At 23.9% G+C, this 22,500-nt stretch overlaps 1 protein-coding gene across 5 annotated transcripts in view; it reads left to right on the top strand.

Moving 5' to 3' along the window:
• LOC132923042 (multiple C2 and transmembrane domain-containing protein) overlaps positions 1 to 22,500 on the top strand; it is a 56,600-nt gene that overhangs the window by 31,665 nt on the left and 2,435 nt on the right. For 2 of the 5 annotated variants that reach the window (XR_009661093.1, XM_060986857.1), the window contains exons 6-18: positions 178 to 286; positions 356 to 498; positions 6,380 to 6,459; positions 6,848 to 6,956; positions 7,123 to 7,265; positions 7,330 to 7,485; positions 10,573 to 11,019; positions 18,898 to 19,111; positions 19,184 to 19,329; positions 20,983 to 21,223; positions 21,286 to 21,392; positions 21,457 to 21,664; positions 22,087 to 22,145. Coding sequence is in view for 4 of the 5 variants with exons in the window: in XM_060986857.1 (XP_060842840.1) it covers positions 178 to 286; positions 356 to 498; positions 6,380 to 6,459; positions 6,848 to 6,956; positions 7,123 to 7,265; positions 7,330 to 7,485; positions 10,573 to 11,019; positions 18,898 to 19,111; positions 19,184 to 19,329; positions 20,983 to 21,223; positions 21,286 to 21,392; positions 21,457 to 21,664; positions 22,087 to 22,145 (2,162 nt within the window). In the remaining variant the exon portion in view is untranslated. Of the gene's footprint in view, positions 1 to 177; positions 287 to 355; positions 499 to 6,379; positions 6,460 to 6,847; positions 6,957 to 7,122; positions 7,266 to 7,329; positions 7,486 to 10,572; positions 11,020 to 18,897; positions 19,112 to 19,183; positions 19,330 to 20,982; positions 21,224 to 21,285; positions 21,393 to 21,456; positions 21,665 to 22,086; positions 22,179 to 22,500 lie in introns of all 5 variants that reach the window. The other 3 variants (XM_060986841.1, XM_060986850.1, XM_060986867.1) reach the window with 2 other exon arrangements.

The following is a 22,500-nucleotide window of genomic DNA, read 5'->3' as shown; positions in this document are numbered from 1 at the left end:
GATATTTCTTCATTGTTTATTATATTTACTTTAGACAAATACCAATCTCACGAGCTTAAACAATAGTATACAATTATACTTTGGTTTATAATTTAAATTTTTGTTATTCAAAATATATGTTTACAAAAAGCTTTACATTTTAAAATTAAATTTTGTTGTTGAATTTTGGTTTTTTAGGAAGGTCAAAATCCAATTCTAAATGAAGCTTTGCTCAGAAAATATGATTTTTTTCAACTCAAAATACATTTAAAAAAAGGAAAAGATCTCATTGCTCGAGATAAAAATGGTAGTTAATAAAAAAAAATTTACAGAAAATTTATCAAAACTATATTACTAAAATTTGTCAACATTTTAGGTCTCAGTGATCCCTATGTGAAGTTTAAGATAGGTGGAAGACAGATTCACAAATCAAAAATTGTGTATAAAAGTCTAAACCCAAATTGGGACGAAACGGTTACACACTTACTAGATGATCCCTTTGAACCTGTTCAAATAAAGGTATGACATTTTTTTATTTTTAAAAACCAGAATATAATTTAAAAAAAAATACTTATTTAAATTATAAGTGAAAGGTAAAAGATATCGTAATAACCAGTTTATTAGAAATAAATTAAAAATGTAATGTAAACCTTTTAATATATTTTATTTTGATTATATTATTTCGTTTTTACTAATTTGTTTAAGTATAGTTCTTTGCATTTTGTATTTTGTATTTTTTCCCTTCCCATGTTTTTTTTTTGTTAAATTATAATTTTTTACTCACATAGGTCACCGCCTCGAGGGAAACTCTTTTCCAAATAAAAATATTACTTTATGACAATATGAGGTTCTTTTTTTTGGCAATCCCGCTGTTAAAATTGGGTTAAATATATACCTATGTTTTAAACCTTGGTTGTAACACAAGTCCTGTTATTTGTGTGTCCTCAACTATTTATCACCCATATTTTATTATTTTACTGGTGATATTTTTATCGAAAAATCAATAAACTAATCTATCATAAAGTAAATATCATAATACTTTAAATATTCACACAGTGACATTGTTGCCATAATAATTAACAAAAAAAAAATCTTATTGTAATTTTGTAATTTTATTTTTAAATATTTTTAACAATTATATACGAATAGTAAATTATAGGCTATTTTATACTCTGATTTTTTTTATAACTTAAAGAACAATTTTTGAAGTTTTTGTTGAAATCTGTAAATTAATTATTGAGTTGATAAACTACAAACATATAGACTGTTACCAATAGCAACAGAAGAAGATTCGATTTTCGTAATCAAACATGAAATTTATATTTATGTATATTTATAGAAACTACGGGAGTTAGAAAACAAAACTATAAACACTCTTCGAGTATCAAGAAATATGGGTGCAAAATTTACTGGCAATGGTTTCCTTAGTTACTAAGCCTATGATTAAACGTATATTAATTTGTATACATATATATTATATTATTATATATGTAGAATGATTCATCAAGTATACTCGCCTCTATTTGTAATTTAACAGTGAATTTATTTAAATTTTGATTTTTAAATTTTTAAAATATACATAAAGATCGTATTTTAAAATTTATTTATATATCACCGTATTTTATTATTGTAAATCTTATATTATTCACTTATATAAATACAATTCAATTTGTATACTACGGCTAAATATAATAATCTTATAAATTACTATAGTTGCTTAATATATTTAAAAAATAATATTATTATATAATAATAAGAATTGTTCTGTTTGTCAACCATTGTGGCAATAACGCCACTGTACGAATATTTAATGTATGGTGATATTTACTTTATAATAGATTTGTTTATTGATTTTTCGACAACAATGTCACTAGTAAAATAGTAAAAATGGCGATTAATAGTTATCGAAGAAATACAAATAATAAAACTTGTGCTACAATTAAGGTTCAAAAGATAGGTATAATTTAATCACCCAACTGAAACAATGAAATTGCCAAATGAATGAACCCCAGGTTTTTATTAAGTTATATTTTTATTTAGGAAAAAAATGTCCCTTGAACAATGGTAATATATTTAAAAATTTTCGGATTTTAAATAACGGCATTATCAAAGAAGAGAATGGAGTTTACTTTTTGATGAACCCCCTTGTATAAATACACATAATATATATATATAATGTGTTCCATGATATCTAAAAAACTATTACTACAGGTTCATGGCCATCATAATACTCATTGTGAAAAAGTTTTGAACGGACTTGAATTACAGATTTTTATATTTTATTTTTCGTATTTAAGCATTGTGTGCTTTTGACATTTTTTTTTTGAATTGCCCTGTTTCATATTAAATTATTGAAGTTGTGTTTGAAATTAACAATATTTTTCGAATAATTGAAATAAAAACATCTATAACGTTATAAATTACCGAAATTTATTAAGGAATAATACATTCCTAAAGGAATAAATCTGTTCATTATGTTGTAGTTCGACGACGGCTACGCACTTGAACAAATTGTATGTATTCATGCGTCATAAAATTGTACACGATCCAATGAATGCAGGCCATACGCAATTGTAAAATTTGTTCAAGTGTTCCCTTTGTCTTCATATCCCGTTGTATTTACAATTATTTACTACATACTAAACTCGTATTTTTAAGGAAAAAATGTACGATGTTATTGGTTTGAGGTTCGTCTAAGTTTAATTTTTGTTATATATATCTATTTTTAATTAATAATATTTTATAATAAAATAATGATTTCAAATGAAAAATGGTCGATCATTCTTCAATCTAAATTAACATATTAATAAATGAAAATGTCTGGAAATATACTGTTAATATATTATATTTAATATGCCTTATTCATAAGAATATAAACTTCATAACTAATAAGGCTTCATACGAATAAATTTACCTTTGCGATATATACATACACATTAACGATAAACCTCCAACTCAAAAATATAGCATTATGCATAATATATTGCTTTATTTTTAATAGGTAATTATTTTTTAATTTAAATTGTTAAATCGGAAATAAAATTAAAAAAAACTTAAGTTCATATGCAAGTAAAAAACATTATATTAAGTATTTACCACATATATATATAATAGTCTGTAAAATTCTTATTTTTTTTTTCATTAATATCAATTTAACAATATACATTCTATTGATTTAATTTTAAATTAATACATAATGTTTTTATATAATGTTCTTTGAATAATTGAATGTCAAACTCAGGTTCCAATCATAGTGAATTATTATGATGAGCAAATCGGTTTTTTTTGTTTAATTTTATAAAGATGTTTATTACATAAAAATATGTGTGGTTTCCCACTGTTCGATCGTTATTGTTGCTGTTATTCAATTTTTACTAATATTATAATAATTCAAATATTAACTTTAAATAATACTTTAAAAATTAAGTATAGTGAAAATGGTAGACTTTATTTTATTATACTTCTCTCAAGTTATATAAGTGAATCTGAGTGCGGACCCGCAGTTTATTAACCCTTTTATTAAGGCTTAGGGTCTCGCCAAACTAATGCACTATCAAAAAAATAACGTTTAAAAGTATACATTGTGAAATGCGTAATCACATTACGATAACAACTAACTCATTTTATTTTGTTTTTATTTTCGTATTTATAATATGTATTCAGTATTAATATATCTGTTAGTTGTACTTTGTATAATGTATATGAATATTAAATAGCGTGTAGTTTTATAACCTTATAATAATGGTGCGCGATACACAAATTACGATAAGTAATTATTTTTAAAGCAGGTGACTTCTCGCCAACTCCTACTATTTTCCTGTTGATAAAGTAAATTTTTCATACGAATGTTTCGATTAGTGTTTATGGAGTTTAATTTAATTTCGTACTAATAAAATACAGTTGAAATACTCATCTGCAGGGTCACCTATAGAATTATTATTTACATTTGTTAGTATTTATAAAAAAAATCTCCATAATTAGTAACTTATAACTTCTATATAAGTCGCAATGATTTAAATTTAAGTAAATACACTGTAGTTGCCAACATATAATTATACAATATTGTCTCGCAGACGTTATGATTAATCAGTATCATGTACGGTTATATCATCGTTAATCTTAACTGATAATAATAAATTGTGTAATATTGTAGTGTTTTATAATATAATGGATTATTATACTAGTTATATTAATTATATTGAATTCTATGCAAGTACTATTAAATATTTGAGCTGTGAGCTGTGAACACTTGTACGGCATCTGTCATTCACTGTGGTTAACTGCAGTAAACACGAGCAATTTATTTCAATAATAATTTTTTTTAACAAAAACCTGTACATACTTCGAACTTTTTGATACTTGATATACGAACTACGCTGCTCTTAAATTTATGGAAAATCATTATTCGTTAATAATCATAACAAAAACAATTAATAAAACTATCGTATTACAAGTAGATCATTCTCGGGTTGTTCAACAATTTTCATATGAATATATGATAATTAATAATCGGATTTTAGCGTCACATTTCAATGTACAAAGTTTTCGGCTGGGTTGTTTGAGTATAATTGAAAAATGAATATATATTTTAAATATATTCTTTACAACACTTAACATACTCGTACAATAATAAATATAATAAATCATTAAAAATTATTATATTTTTAAGATAAGACATTATTGTTATTTTCAAATGTATATTTTATCCACAAGCATGATTTACTTAATATTATTGTGTTAAATATTAGTGGTACAGTTGATTAAAAAATAAATAAAAATAACCAATGGCTATAATACGTGTTCAATCAAAGTTCCTGATTTATCAGGTATTAAAATCTATGGACCTAAATGTTTAATGATTTCGTTTATACTTCCTAAAACTATTTAATTAATAATTAATAAATTATTCATTATTATGTTACGGAGTTTATGATTTCCAGTGAATTTGTGTATTAATTATTTATGTAATTAATTACAATATGTATACCAAAACTCTTTAAATACGATTTTACTGGGATTAAAAATGAATTTATTTAGTTTATAGATAAGTGTTTATATATTTTTTATATGAACTTTAGTAACAGATTTCAAAAATAATAAAGTATTTCTTATTAATAGCAAATCCATTAATTTACTTAGACGTTGTCAATCATATTAATTTTCAGTTGCTAGGATTAAAAAAAAGTTAATATTTTGTAAATCTATCATTGCTCGATTAAATTTGGTAACTCATAATAATTTTAATATTTTTTCTTACTTTCGATTTTTATTTCGTATTTTTTTTTATTTTTTTTTTGTGTACATACTACATGTGATGCCTAGCTACCAGCCGATAGAGGGTTATTAAACACGAAACGTGGTTGAAAATAAGAGCATGTCACGAAGTAAAACGTATAGTTGTATGATATAAGAATCATATGCACTATTTTTTCCATGATATTATTATTGATGTACCTACTATGTCAAACTATTATTATATTATAATTTTTACAGCAATAAAGTAAAGTAACAAAACTTTTGGATAGCACATTTATTCTGTTAATAGAATAAAGAGATAGTGCATAGTTTATTGTATTTATTTTTATCTTTATGGCTAAATAAATTATTTAAATACAATAATATCAGTATATTTTTACTTTTATTATTATTATTTTTTTTTAACAATTCAAAATGTATTGTATCATAAGAAAATTAGCATATAACATGTTTCATACTATAATTATTTATAGCTTTATATTAATAACGGCTAAGAGTATAATATGCTATTTATGCGTATTATATTACAGTTTTAATGTAAAAATAATGATTTATATTCGAAAATAAAACAATAAATATTTGAAATTATAAAATAAATAAATAGTTAGTTATATCATAAATCTTAAATCATATAATTTTTCTTAAGACTAAATTAATTTCCAAAAAAAGAAATATAACAACCTATTTTTAAAAAAAAATTGGAGAACAATCAAGTATTGAATTGTTAAGCATTTGTTTTACTTCATTAACTTAAAACATTAAATACTGTTGTAAGGTTATGTGGTTTTTTGATAAATAAAAATAAAATTTGTAAAACAATTCTTAGTGGTTGATTTATATAATTCTCGGGAATATTTATATACTAAATATTTTTATTCGTTTTAATTTTCAGCAAATATATAATATTCTATCTTCATTTTACCTAATTTACAATTAAAACTAGCATTTAGATTTAAATTTTATTTAAGTAAATATAGAGGATACATATTAAAAATATTTTATTTTATTAAATAGTAAAATTATCAAAGAAATTTTAAAGTTAAAAGTATAAATTAAACTTTCTTTAGATATTATGATATTTGAATTATTGATTTAAAACATCAAACTATAAACTATTTAAATCAATATTATTTTATTTTTTCAGGTTTTTGATTACGATTGGGGTCTTCAAGATGACTTTATGGGTGCAGCGCAGATCGCTTTGACGGCCTTAGAATTGGGCAAGTGAGTTTAATATCACTTTATGTCGTTAGAATAAATTAATGCTTGGTAATGATTGATGCCAACGACTAAATATAACACCATTGTACTAAAACGTCAACTCAAAGGGAGAGTGATAAACAAAGTAAAACAATATTTAGTCAAAATATGAAAAATGAGTTATTTTTTAAATCGTAAAAATTTTCAAGGAACATAAATAAATTAAAATATATTTTAATTTTTTTTATGTTTAAAATAGCATTCAAGGATATTTTTTGCGATTTAAATCATATTAATAAAATGTTATTAGTAATAATCCAATACCCGGAAAATACAAAATTTATAATAATCATTCAATAAATATTATTACCATTATTATTTAGTATTTTTTTTTTTATTATTATTATTTTAGACAGCACGAGTTATGTTTACAATTACGAGATACACAAAATGCTGAATACCTCGGTGAGATTTATCTAGATGTAACTTTAACACCTCAATCTCGAGAAGAACGCGAACAGGTACATAATATAATCTATGTATAATATTACAATCTAACTGAAACAATATCAATTAATTATTTATTGACTATTTGTATGTATAAATGTTTGTACGAATTAAGATTCATACGTAAATTATTTAAAATAAAAATAAATTTATTATTAAATTGTATCGTACTATTTTTAGAGTCTTCAAAAAACAGGAAAAATAACGGAAATAGGGAGAAAATACAAATGTCAAGTTTGGAGTTCAGTGGTAACTATTGTTTTAATAAAAATAAAGAACTGTACAATAGCTGAAGGTTTGTGTGACCCTTACGTTCGTTTCAGGTATGTTTATACTTTTATTTGTATAGAGAATCCATTATATTTTCAAAGTTTATTTTGTACATAGATTGGGAGGAGAAAAATTCAAGAGCAAAGGTAGTAATCGAATGCCAACGCCTACTTGGCTGGAACAATTCGATTTGCATTTGTTTGATGACCAGACTCAAGATTTAGAAATAAACGTATGTGCGAAAGAACGTTCACGTGAAGAAATAGTAGCAAGGTATGGTTTAATTTTTTTTATAATTTACAATATAAAATAAATCAATAAATATTGTGTTTGGTTTTAGACTTCTAAGGCAAAGTTCTCGAACTTAAACTTTAAAAAAACTTTACGATTATACCTTACTGTTCTGTAAAAGTATGATACCTAAATATTTCTCTAATTTAATTAGTTAAAATTGTTACATTAATATCATTATTCAAAAATTTAAAATATTTTATTACTTTCTCACGTAATATAAAATAAATTTTAGAGGAATGTGCACTGAGTTTTTAAATTCTCAGGTATTATTCTAGTTTTATTATACCAATATTTAATGTACAATAAGAAACGAAGTCTTATTTGTATGATCTTGTCAATTATAAATTGGTATGTCAATTAAAAGTAGTAATTCGGTGAGTAATATTAATAGAGGTAGATGTTTTTTTTTGTCGTTAACATATTTTTACCTGATTTTCTTTAGCTCAAGATTTATTCTTCATTTCTAAATTTAAAACTTAAAAAGATTAATATTTAATGAGAGAGAAATAATAAACATCTCATTGTCATTATTTTACGCATACCTACCTGATATTATTATATTATTTAGAAACCTTTCCATATGTTTCACAAAAGAGTTTGTCTGAAATACATGGTTAATCCATTACAGTTGAAAGTCTATTGGTTTTTCGGTTATCCTTTTACAGAACTTAAGATTATATAATTTGTGGTTTATATGGGATGAATACAATATTTAGACGCTTCCTGTATACATAACATAATTATTTGCTTAATTTTAACTTTAGTATAATATATACTGTACTGTATATATTCATGAGTTTTCGATTATGAATGATGCGTGTACTAAGTAAACTTTTTAAGTTACAACAGAATTAACACACAAAAACTGAAAAGGCTTTAAACAAATCCACTTGATAAATTATAAATTAGGTAATATACATTTTTAAAAAATGTTACTATTAATAACAACGAATTAATGGTTAAAAAAATAGTAATAGCATTGAAATTAATATTTAAAAAAAAAAAATAATCATTTTCTAATCATTTTAATTTATTTTAATTAATAATAGTTACTTATGGAAAAGCATTATAAGTATAAGTATTTTTTTTTAGAAGAAATATATAGGCACTTTTAGGATAATATTATAAACGATATTTAATGACGGATTATTTAGGTAAATGCATTTTCTTTAAAAAGTAACTATAACTTTGGTACCTAATTACTAACTGGAAGCTCCTTAGACATTTCGTGTTTATCGACCATATATTTTGTATATAATAGGCAACAGACAAAAGACCACTAAAATGAAACTTATCTACGTTAAGCAAATAAATTACTCAATTTGCGACTTTATATTTATTGTTGCTGTATAGGAACCTAATAAAAAATAAATGTTTATACCAAACTAAAGAATTTTTAAAATACACTACTTCATACGCGTGTCACAAAATCTTAAAGCTTCACTATACTAATCACGAATCAAATATTTAAAAAAATTAATTTACGAAATAAAGATAATCGTGTCATATTTTCTTGGTAAATATTAAAGTTGTCTTGCCAAAACATTCCACCGCGTATAATATATAACGTCATTAAGTATCATTCAAAAGTAATTGGTTATATTTCATTTTATAGCTAACACTAAAATAATTATTGTACCTATATATGATAATTAGTTAACTAAATTTATCTATCATGTTTTGAATAATCTATAACACATTTTCTGTATTATTAAATATCTAATTTTGTGAGCATAATGAATGGATAGGGTTCGATAAACACGATAGTTCATAAATTTAATACTATTATTTTGAAATTAATCGAAAAATATACTATGTATCTAGTATAAGTGTTTGACATTGAGTGATAACTTCAATAACTTTGTGGTGCTTGCTGGACAGCAAACCTATTGTATTATGGGATATTGAAACTGAGAATTCGGGAAATCTTCTAATAGTCGGTCTCTTCTGTTCATCTTGACGTAACTGGAAATTTATGTAATATGTACCTATAATAATTAATGTTACAATAAATCATTGTATTTTTTTTTAATAAACTGTTCTGATTAGATCACAATATACTGCAGTTCTTATAGGACGTTTTTAAAACCACAAGCTGATCATAAAAAAAAAAATTAATACTTAAATATTTTATTAAATTTAGAAATTCTCAAAAAAATATTACTATGTATTAAAATGTCTAGATTTAGATTCTGAAAGACAAAAATTACATTGAATTAAAATATTAAAAAAGAGTGTCAGTACAGGAATTGAGTGGATGTTTTTTTTATGCTAAATTTAAAAGTACAAAAAACTAATATGGGTGGAACTCGTTAAGACCATGCATGTTAAATTGCATACACATTTTTCAACACTTTTCTATAGTTTTTTTTTCATACACTTAAGAAAACACTGATAAATAAAAATCAAAAACAAGATTTGAAGTATATTAAAGTATAGTAAATATAATAAACTTAAACCTTGATAAGACATTTTTACTGCTATAAAAGTGTCCATAGAAAGTACTTTAAAACATATAAAAAAAACATCGTTATTCAACATCAATAAATTCCTCACTTTGCAAAGTAAACATAAAAATTTCTTAAGTTCATTAAATGTATTTATAATTTAAGTTTAAAAATTTTACGTGAAAATAAAATAGTTTGTCATTTAGTATCAGGCAGTGACATAGTCATTAAAAATGTACATAATAAATGTATCATATTTGTTATTTGCTTCATATTTCTACTAATAAAATATAGATAAGATTTCTTCTTTACATGTTGTCATTGGTTTAATTATTGGTTCTATTTAATATTTTATATTATATTAATTACTAAAATAGGGGGTTTAATGCTTTCATAAGTTATATTTTAGTATACAATTAAAACAACCCCCTAAAAAACTTCTGGTTACGTGCCTGATATCAGATGCACTGGTTCGTAAACTATATTATAGAGTATATAACGGGCATAAGAAATAAACTAAAATAATGATTTAATCATATTAAAAAAAAAATTCATAAACTATTTTGATTATTTTTAAGTACCTACTCATACTTATATCAACCGCGGTTTCTGTTTACAGCACTGTCTTGGACCTTAGTAAATTGGAGCGGGAAAAGACGCACAAAATCAAGTACAAACTCAACATTGGAGGCAGCGGTGGCATTGGTGACGATCATGGCGGTGATCACCATCAACATCGTGACACCACCGGCGGGGGCGTACTTTACCTGTTGCTGACCATCAGCGGCACTTCAACGATCGCGATGGTATCAGACTTGTCCAACTACGAACGTGAAATCACCGAACAGGAACACGTCCGACAAAAGTACATACCCAGACGGACGTTTTGCGATCTCCTCGACATCGGAGTGCTAACGGTCCGAGTGTACAAAGCCCAAGGACTGACATCAGCCGACCTGTGCGGCAAGTCTGACCCGTTCTGCGTGCTCGAGTTGGTCAACGCCCGGCTTCAAACGCACACAGAATACAAAACACTGTCGCCCACGTGGGACAAGATATTCACTTTGTGAGTACATATTTATCGATAATTACATCCGGTGGCTGTTTTTTTGTTTTTAATTGTTAGACCAGGGATTTCTTTTTGTCCCCAAATATATTATTCGCTCCGGTCGTATAGAAAACCCCTATAATTTTTTATTTATACAAAAAGCTCATAATATTATAATCGCTATCACATCTCCCACGTTTCTCTAAAAATTATTATTTTTATCATTTATTGTTTATACCTACTATTCATTAACGCGTATTAATTTTGAAACTATTATCGCTATTCATATCAATTTTTTATATTCGCGTTCGGCCATTAATCAATAGTTACCTACTTAATTATTTACCTATCTTTTTGGATATACGAGCAATTTTTAGAAAACACGATGGCTACATATCATAATTCATGAGTAAATGACATTTACGAATTTACAATGTCTGTGGTATTTAAACCTGATAGAGTTTAAAAACTGAAATAAACCCATCATAATTATGATTATTATAAGTAACGGAAAATTCCGCTTTAAATGTTTTATTTATCTTTTCCCATCAAGTTCGTGGCGATTGATATTATTTTTATAATAATCCTATCTAATATAATGAAAGATTATTTTAACATTAAAAATTGAAATTTCTTCTATGCAAATAGCTATAGTATAATATATATCGATATATATATTATATAGTGATGCTGCCCAACAATATAAATATAGACAAATAACAAGTTGTCTGTGATTATAAATTAAATAATAATTAATTTCTGTATTCAAATTATCTGTATCACAGAAATCGTCATAAATCACAGAAAATATTTTGCTTTAATGCATAATTTAAACAAATTCAAAACTATGATGAGGTGCCTATAACATGAAAATATATAACACCTTTACACGAGGAACATTGTACTTACTATTATTATAGTAATAACTAACGTTATTAAGTTATATTTCAGCATTATATAATAATTAATATTGTTCAATGTTTGAATAAATAATAAGCGTATTGTGTGCTTAAAATTTCAAAACTAATATCATGTTTATTATTAAACATCTATCTTCGCCTAACCAGTACATCATAGCTTATTAATACATCATCTATTTTAATTGAATGTATCATTAGATTCATTGAACAAGGACAATGTAGGTACTATTCTAGTGAAAATAGTAATTATTTTAAATTAGAAAATTATTAGTTTTTATATTTATTCATGTTACGGTTTATTTATATTATATTATATATATGAAAGCAAAATTAAAGATATGTATGTTAGTGTATAACAAATAATAAAAGCATTTATACGACTATTACTTAATAACCAACATGATATATTTTAGGTACTTCAAATGAAACTTGATCCTTCTCAAATGTATTATTAATGTGTAATATTACCATTACGTACGTTTAATTAAAACACAAACAGTTAGCGATGATGCAACAACAAATTGCTACTTGACTTAGTTTATGAAGGATAAAGCAATATTATCGCATACAGACTTTAAATTATTTTGCATACCTAAATAAAATATGTAAAACACTATTTTTCCATAACTAACATTTTCATTCATTCGTTTGCAATAATTAATTTAATTAATTTTAGCTACTTTCATTATTCATTATATATAATTATCTTTTCAATTGTAGTAATTATCACCAATGTAAAATAATAAAACCCGCCTTTTTAATATAATCATGTTTTTAGTTGAATTTTGATAAGGTGAAAAAATATATTTATAATTTATACATACGTGTAGATGGGTATATTTTAAAAATTACGAATCGAATTTATTTACTCGTAAAAATAATCCATGAACTGACATTTAATTTAAGTCATAATATTCAAATTACAAAATAGCTAATTTAAATTTTAAAATCTTCATGAAAAATTACTGTTACTCCAGATATTTGATGTTCTTAGAAAAACTAATCATATTTACTTAGTAATATTATATTCTTAATTTATCAAGATATTCTATATCACTGAATTTTAAGTAACTATCAAAAAGAAAAATTACATCTAATGAGTTTTGAAATCATTTGAAATTTAAATAAATCACTTGGTGTTCCAAGTATTTTTTTCGGTTGGATGACTATCTGGGATTTTTATCCAAACAACCACTTTACCATATATTTTATTTTATTTAATATGTGATATTCTCAACTTTTAGTTGTTAAGCAAAAATATACTAAAAATTATTTTGCTGAAAAGATAAGTAAAGGATATGTATTTATGAAATCTAGATATCAATAAAAAAAATTAAACAACATAATAATAAAAGCAAAAGAATACTATGATGATAACTGATTAGTATATTATACAACATTTTAACACTCTTTTAATAGGTTGTATTTTTAAATTTAATTTCACAGCGAATAAACATGATATAAGCTGCTATAATTACAACAGTAAAAAGTACTATTTTAAATTATTTAATCTCAAATTTTTTACTCAACATAATTTTGTTCAAATTATATTTATCCCTTAATATAAATACTCGTGATATTTAAACATACCAAACATGTAGATACCTACAAATAAATATAATAATTATATTATAATATATAAATCTATAAATGATTCAGGTTTACTGTTTCAACATTTATGGCAGTTCCATCGTCCCATCACAAAATTGTTAGCTTGACCCAATATTTTGCTTACACACTTGATCAAACATCGATTGACATAAGAAGGTCACTAATGAATTAACAATAACCTTTCTAAAAAATACAAACCAAGTAAATGTTATATGCCTATTAATCTAGAGTAGATACCGTGTACTACCGTAGGGCGTACACAGACATGTATTTAATACATTATAAATTATTTCCCTATTGTTGTTAAATGTATTCTTTGTACATTTTATTCATAATGTATTATCCTTAATGTGTAATCGTAATTCATAAGTACTAAATTTATTATCTTTTAAACTGTAATGCAGATATAGATACTCTACATATAAATTTAAACCTTATCTATAGAATTTTTTAATAAACGTACAAATCGTGTATGCACATATATTTTAATATTTATACACACAACCAATAGAACATCATAATACAATTTAGTGGGCATATACTCTTTTGCGTTATATATTAATTTTCACGAGAAAACAATGGTGTAAAAAATTTTTTTTTTCATTTTTTTTTTTTTTTGGTTATCTAATAAACATGTGATATTAACATTTCTACTATTCACAAACAAATTAAATATTATGAATACAACAAAATCATTGACTAAAAACTTGAATACATCCTTATTCGTTACTGATGTCAACTTATAGTTTCAGTTTTAAACTTAAAAGTTCATGAAAAAAATAAAAATACATATATTACTGTATATTATATCAGCTGTAACACTACAGTCAATTTTACAATTTATGAATATTATAACTGTCTACAATTACTTGCAAGTTTAATAAAAAAAATTTTAAATATTATATCATCACAGTTGATAAGTGTATATACAACACAGATATTAATACCATACAGAGTTCATCGATCAATACAAAAAAATAATATTAAAGGACATTATCTTAAAAAAAACGAATTATATAATCTATTAGATGTACGATTTAGAGCATATTAAATTCATCAAACTTATGACAAATGAATTTCTACTAAAAAAGACATTTATTTTTGATAAGTATATTTAATTATCTGTTACGTAACTCTATTGTTATATAATATAGTTATGAATCATGTAAATGTATAAATTCTTATCCCCTTCAACCCCTAAGTTTAAATGCGAAATAATTCTGTTGGCAATTGTGTTATGCTTGAGTATTTGTATCGTTGAAAAGACAGTTTCTACTTTAAGCTTCTTATATATCTTTCTATAAATGTACAATATATAAGGTCCGTCTCCGTCAACCTAGAGTCCCAGTAGTAAAATTTTTCACATTGTTTTTTTTGAAAAACTAGTAACCTATTTATAATAAATTGTAACCTAAGTTCTAAACCCCAAATAAGCTATATTCAGTTGGCACCCGAAGTTCAAAATGTTGACTTTAAACCAAATTAGAAAAATAGTATGTAATTTATAATTTTTTTATTTTTATTTTTACTTAACTACTTATCAAATTCTATATTCACTTCCTTAATTCAATCACTTTCGTGAAATATAAAATTATCAAAGTAGCAGGTAACTATGTATTTAAATTACTTTTGTCATTTTTAATAATTCATAATATAACAAAATCCTGTGAAATTTGCTGTAAGAATATTAATTTGTATATCAAAATATTTTTAAAAAAATAAAGACAATGAAATCGTAAAATATTTGAAATTAAATATATACATAGATTTTAATATATTTTTAATAATCTTAAAATAATAAAACTAATTTTAAATGTTGAGTAACCTGTATCTTTTATAAAATAGTTCAAAATTAAATAATAAAAGCAGAAGTAAAAAAAATATAAATTAAATCTTAAAAAGTTTAGTATACAAAGTGAGCGGAATGGTGAGATGCAGGGATACCCCACAAAATACTGGTCTACTACTCGCTTACATAAACTTTAATAAGTACTTATAAGTTATAACCCACAAAATAGTCGCCTGGAATTCAATTTTTATGTATCAAAATACTCCAAAAAATATTCTGCTTCAGAATATGAAATTTAAAATGTATTTTGTTTTTCCAAAAAAACTGAAAAAACTTAAAATTATATCGATAAAAATATAATATAAAACTATAATTTTTTTTAAATAAATGTTGTTTTATTTCTATTAATTAAAAATTAAATGAATAAATAGATTTTGAAATAACGAGTATGTCTGATGAATGTGTAACACGCAGTGTATTATTAGAGCTTACTTTCCACGTACCTAAGCTCCTTCATTCGTATCGGTAAATCAATCGTAGTAATCTCTCAGTTCTCTCGAGTTGCATGCATTTCATTGCTCTAATCATCTCTATCTACTGTCCCATCCACAAGAGTACTTAATAACCACATCACATATTCACAATTCACATCCAAACGAGATTATGTTTAGTCAGCATAAATTGTTCGATTGCTCGTAGAAACGATAAACCTTACATATAAGTTCAAATATAATATGACGTATTAAATGCCTAATGTGTTATTTATGTTTAAGGATAAAACACCAGCGTTGGTAAAAGTCCGAACTTTTTTACCAATTAAGTATGTGATATTAATAATAATTATTATTTAAGGAAATTAGGTATTTTATTAGCTACTATCTACTAGTATATTAGATATGTATACGCATTTATATTATTATTAGATGTTATATATTGTGACAACAAATTTATATTATTATTAGATGTTATATATTGTGACAACAAATATATATTATTATTATTAAATATTACAATTGTTACAATCAGGACAATTAGGTATTTATTTGTGCAGGATTGGATTTGTGTGGCTATTGTAGTATCTTAAGTTGCATAATACGTTTTTAGATCGGAACTTACATGTAATTGTAATAATTTTTAAACAGTCCCACCTTATCCTTGTCCAACAAACATAGATAGTTGTGATACTTCTTGGCAAATACCAATTATATTTTCAGGAATTATTACCAATTCTAAAAATTTGGTTATTATAAAATATGTATTAAATGTAATACTAAATTATTTAATCAACTGATTGTTTTAAATACCCAACTTTAATTAAATTTTACTATTTAATTTAATTTACTGTATTAATTAATCTAAATATTATTGGCAATTAATGTCTTGAGTATAATTATATAGAAAGTGGTGTATTGACATTCATATAGTTATATGAACATACGAATAAAATAATTGCATTATTACCTAAATAAAAATATATTAAAAAGTATATTAAGGATACTACTTAATTATGCATAACATACTAAACAATATTTGAAAAATTATTGAGCAATTATAATCACTATAATAGTATGTCATTGATAATATTATAGTATCTAATAAAATTAATAATAATTATTACTATTAATATCACGTAATTAATAAAAAAAAAATCGGACTTTTACCAACGTTAGTTGTTTTTCCTAAGATTTGCCAAATCTTGTTTATAAAAGTCAGAACTACAAAAATCATTCGTAGTTTGATCAAACTTTTTTGTGTATTCTGCGTTTTACTGATATTATTACTTTTACAGTAACATATACTATATATATAGTATACAGCACTAAATTCAATTTAGATCTGTTTTGAGTTTTGACATGGTTCGTAGAAAAAACAAGTTTTTTCAGGATCTTAGATCAATAAAATAATCAAGAATATATTCTATAAATATTTTATATAACAACAACAATAACGTAAAATGTCTAAAAATAATACTACATATTATGAAGTATTTTTAATAAATTGTGTATACAAAGTAATTATATAATAAATTGATAAAATAGAGATAGATAGCAGAATAAACTAATATGACGTACTTTAACAAAAAAATATTTCAAGCCTGTGTCCCTCGATCCCTTAAGGATAGCTTTCTCTATAAGTAATATTATTTTGAAACGGGTCTAAATAAATCTAAAATAAAAAGTAAAATGTGCCAGATGGATATGTAAATACTTAAAACAATTTTAATATTTCAAAGTACAAATATCATAGTTTATCAATGGAAAGTACTAAATGCGAAATACCTTTCAATAAAAAAAAAATATGGAAATATTATTTTTTCTGAACAAAGAATTGCTATTTATTTAAAAGCTAGTTCTTATAAAAAGAAAAAAATGTCATTACATAAAATATTTTTTAGATTAAATTAAAAGTTTATATAAAAAAACTAAACTTGACCGAATAAAAAGGTAAAAGTACAAATAAACAATTTTAATTATATGTTAAAGTAAAAGTAATAATGAATTTTATTTATTAAATTAATTTACTTACTTTTAAAGTCACCTTAGATGTGTAGACAATAAGAATTCTATTGGAAGATTTGAAATTTGTGCACTAACTATTAAATAATACATACACAATGCATACTTGTGCAATAATTAATAACGTAGAGATATATACAATATCAGATATACCAACAATAAATATGACGATTTAAATTAATCGTATAAACAAAAATTGATAAATAGGTATTAAGAATAAGTTGTCATACACATTTATTTTTTATTCATTGTACATTTTCCATGGAAATAAATAATGTAAAAAAATATTATTTAATTCAAAAATTGAGATGAAATATTTAACATAGAATCGTTATTTTTTATATTTAAAATTAACCCCATGAAATTCTCAAATGAATTACTCAATAACACTTAAGAATGAGTATCATTAAGGAGGCTATTATCTGTATCATGAAAAAACCCTATGTGTTATTTTTACATTTTTAAAGTATGACAAAAATGTGTATACATTTTAAATGATCCACGCTGAGAATGATGAATATGAATAAATAAATATGCTTCATTATCATTTAAAACTGTATTTTTTGATTATGTAAAAAACATTTAAAAATGTTAATTTAATTTAATTAAAATTTTTACTGATTAAGATAATTTATGTTAACTAATTATAATTACTATTATAAATACATAAATTTTGAAAAGATTTATTAATTAAACAATCCAAAAATTTATTTATAATTATAAATTATCACCCTATTTACAATAAATTTAGTACTAAAATGTAATACTAATCTAAAAATAAATATGTGGTAATAAACCGGAGTTTATTATAAATTATAATTGGTTATTAGTTTATTAATAATTTTTGATCCTAAACACATAAATATAATTTAAATTGAAAAATTAATTGTAATTAATATTTTTTTTCATAACCTAATTCTAATAAATATAAAAATAACACTATTTTTATTTTTTATTTTTTCGATAATAACTAGAAATAAAAATCATACCTTTAATATTTTTTATTATATCCTAATATTTAAAAATAAAAGTTTTAATTTTAACAAACTGTTTGTTTCAGCAACGTTAAAGATATCAACTCTGTTCTCGAAGTGACAGTTTTTGATGAAGATCCTGATTATAAAGTAGAGTTCCTGGGAAAAGTAGCCATACCATTGCTTTCTATTAATAATGGTGTACAAAAATGGTATTCTCTTAAGGATAAAAAGTTATCTGGCCGAGCAAAAGGAAACGACCCAAAAATCTTATTAGAAATGCGGCTCATCTGGAACCCGGTATCTTTGCTAAATTTGTGTAATATTGTGTTTAATGTGACCTAATTTAATTCTATTTTTGGTTAAGTTTAGATACGAGCGTTTATCAGGACATTGAATCCAAAAGAGGAAAAATATATGCAACAAGACATAAAGTTTAAAAGACAGACACTAATCAGAAATGTCATGAGGCTCAAACAGCTCGTTTTATGGGCTATAGATATTGGAAAATATTTTGAGTAAATATTTAAGTACTAATAGTTTAGCGCAAAATAATATATTTTATTTTACATATTATATTACCAAAATCATCAACAAGTAATATGTTTTGCTATTACATTACTTAACATTATGTAATAAACTTTATAATGCATGTCTGATGTCTATCTAAAATATATGTCTACAAATAGAGATAGAAGAAGATATTTGTTAGTGTGTTAGAAATACATAAAAATATGGTACAAGTCAGCCAGTACACGTTTTTTGCTAGTCTTTTCTATCAGGTAATATGTACTAGCTGATTAAATTTGGTATTTACAACAAAAAATTATACATTGCCTTATCTATTTAGAATTGCTCAGTCAAACTCAGGAAATGTACGCTACAACAGTTCTGTCGATTACTTATTTATAATTTGTAACTTTAGTCAAGCATATACTAGTTACATTTCTTTTTTCTTTTTTTTCAATAAACTGCGTTTATAGTTCTTAAAATTCACATATGTTACGTTTGATTTTTAACACAATTTCCTGTTTAAAATATGTAAAAATAAAATTAGAGTAGCCAACTTAACGTTTGATTTTTCTACCAATATCTTCTATTGTCTATTGATAATACTGATAACTCTTTCCATATTATTTTACTGTATCAAAAACACTGTATCTGAATTTAGTTTTTGTCTATTAGCAAATTTAGAATAGTTTCGAAACATTTTTTTGGTTTCACTACAAACACACCAGTTTGTGTAAACACAGTAATTTTCAAAGCATAATATAATTTGAAAGGCTGTACTTTTTTTATTTTACTATTTTTTTTATAACCTTTAAACCATTTATATCGGTCACTAGCAGGTTATTCTCGGAGGAGCCCTTGCTGATCGATCGACCTTAAACAGATATATATATTTTTTCTTTACAACTTACTTTTATAAGTTCCTTATACGTTGTTTTATATATTTTTTAGTTCAATTTATAAATAAAGATTTTGACAATTGTTCGTTCTTAATATATATATACATATATATATATATATATATTTATTTATTTATTTATGCTGTAGATTTAGAAAATCAATAACAAATATTATAAGTTATTAATATTTGGGAAAACTATTTGAACATAATAATATAGTAAATATAATGTCATAAATACAAAAACACTTTAAATTTCATTCGGACGTATACCTTGGTTATTCAATTATACATTATTTCTTTGGTACACTAAGTGGTTCTACTAAATATTCGTGTAATTAAGAACTTCACCACTGCACAATGTTGCAAAAAAAAAAAAACCCACGATGTTCTGTTTACTTTAATGGTAGTAGTTGTGTGTAGTAGTTTTGTTTTTAGGATAAAAGTTTCAACACGATCTAAATCCGAATAGATCATTTGAAGCTAAATAACTAATTAATATATTTAATTTTAATTCTAATTTATTGCAAAACTGAATATAATGTTCAGTGGATGGTATCATATACATATTGCACTCGTATATTGAATTTTAAAATTGCATACAATTATTACAATTTTGTCACCAAACATAAAATCAAGTATAATATGAAGTATAATTTCATTTCAATATTTATATATTTATGTTTGTTTTTATACCATTTATTGTTACTGACTTATATTATAATGTTGATAGAAAAAAAAATTTTATTTAACGTATTTCCAGGTACTGGGTAGAATGGGAATCGCCATTGCACACTATTCTAGTATTAATTGGATTCGTGGTGGCTTGTCAATTTTTTGAACCGTACATGGCACCTATTGCTTTATTAATGGTGTTCCTCAAATACTATGTAGCATATTCGTGGGGTGCATCTAAATTAATTGACGAAGATGACGAACAACAGATCGATGAAGACGATCAACAAGATGATCAACAGGACGACCAAGACGACGAAAAAGCAAAGGTATCATAAACATATAAGTACAGAAAAAATTATTATACATAACTAAAATAAAATATTTATAGGAAGAAAAAAAGTCTCTGAAAGAACGAGTAGCCGCTGTACAAGAAGTCACGCAATTAGTTCAAAACACAATCGGAGATATAGCTTCGTTTGGTGAAAAAATTAAAAAGTAAAGGTCTTTTAAACTTATCAAATGAAATAACCTTAAATAAATTATTTTTTTGTACCTACAGCCTTTTAAACTTTTCCGTACCATTTTTATCGTACTTGGCCATCGTGTTACTGATAGCGGTAACCATAGTATTGTATTATATTCCAATAAGATATCTGATTATGGGTTGGGGAATCAATAAGTTTACCAGGAAAATACTTCGTCCACATACAATTCCAAACAACGAACTTTTGGATTTACTTTCTAGGGTACCTGACAACGAAGAAAAGGTAAAAATCTATTTGTAAAATATATCAAACTATTATATATAAATCAAGAGTACAAACAAACTTTTTAGTTTCCAATGAAATATTTCATCTGACTAAACTGTACTTTCTAAAAAAAATCCTTTCAATATTTATGGATTATAAATAATAAACGGTTAGTTTAATATTAATTAACACAATAATCAACAATTTGTAGTTTTAATATTTATAAAAGGTAAAATATTAAAAATAGAAAATATTTAATGTTTTCAAAAGATTTAAAAACCATAATATTTCAGTATAGTTTAATTTTCCAAATCATAAAAAAATAAGTTATAAGCTCAATAGAATCGAATGCTATACGTTCAATAATATCCTTGTGTATACTCGAATTAAGTAAAAATGTCAATATTTAATTAATAATAGAATATAAATATTTTACACAGCGTCATTACAAGGAAGTTAAATATAAGCCAATAGAAAATATAAAATGGTTTCAAATGGGGTAGGTGAATTTTTTTGTATAATTAATGACAAGGTACGTAACTTAGAATAATATTCTATTATAATATAATTTTATAGGTTTATTTTCAGGAGTTATATGATTAGAATAATGATAATAATGTCTATAACTGTAATAATTTAAAAATACAAAAAAAAAACCCTAATATTATTTATACTTATTTTACAATAATTTTCAAAACCAAAACAATTATAATTTATAAGTAAAATACCATTGTCCATTAGTATATAAAAATGATTACGTGTGATACTAATGAAAATAATTTATAAAATAAAAAAATTATAACAAAATAATATTGTTTATCATTTATCTTCAATGCAATAATTTTAAAACATAT

The sequence above is a fragment of the Rhopalosiphum padi genome, chromosome 1 (assembly GCF_020882245.1).
Source record: "Rhopalosiphum padi isolate XX-2018 chromosome 1, ASM2088224v1, whole genome shotgun sequence".
NCBI lineage: Eukaryota > Metazoa > Arthropoda > Insecta > Hemiptera > Aphididae > Rhopalosiphum > Rhopalosiphum padi.
This window is presented reverse-complemented; position numbering and strand designations above follow the sequence as displayed.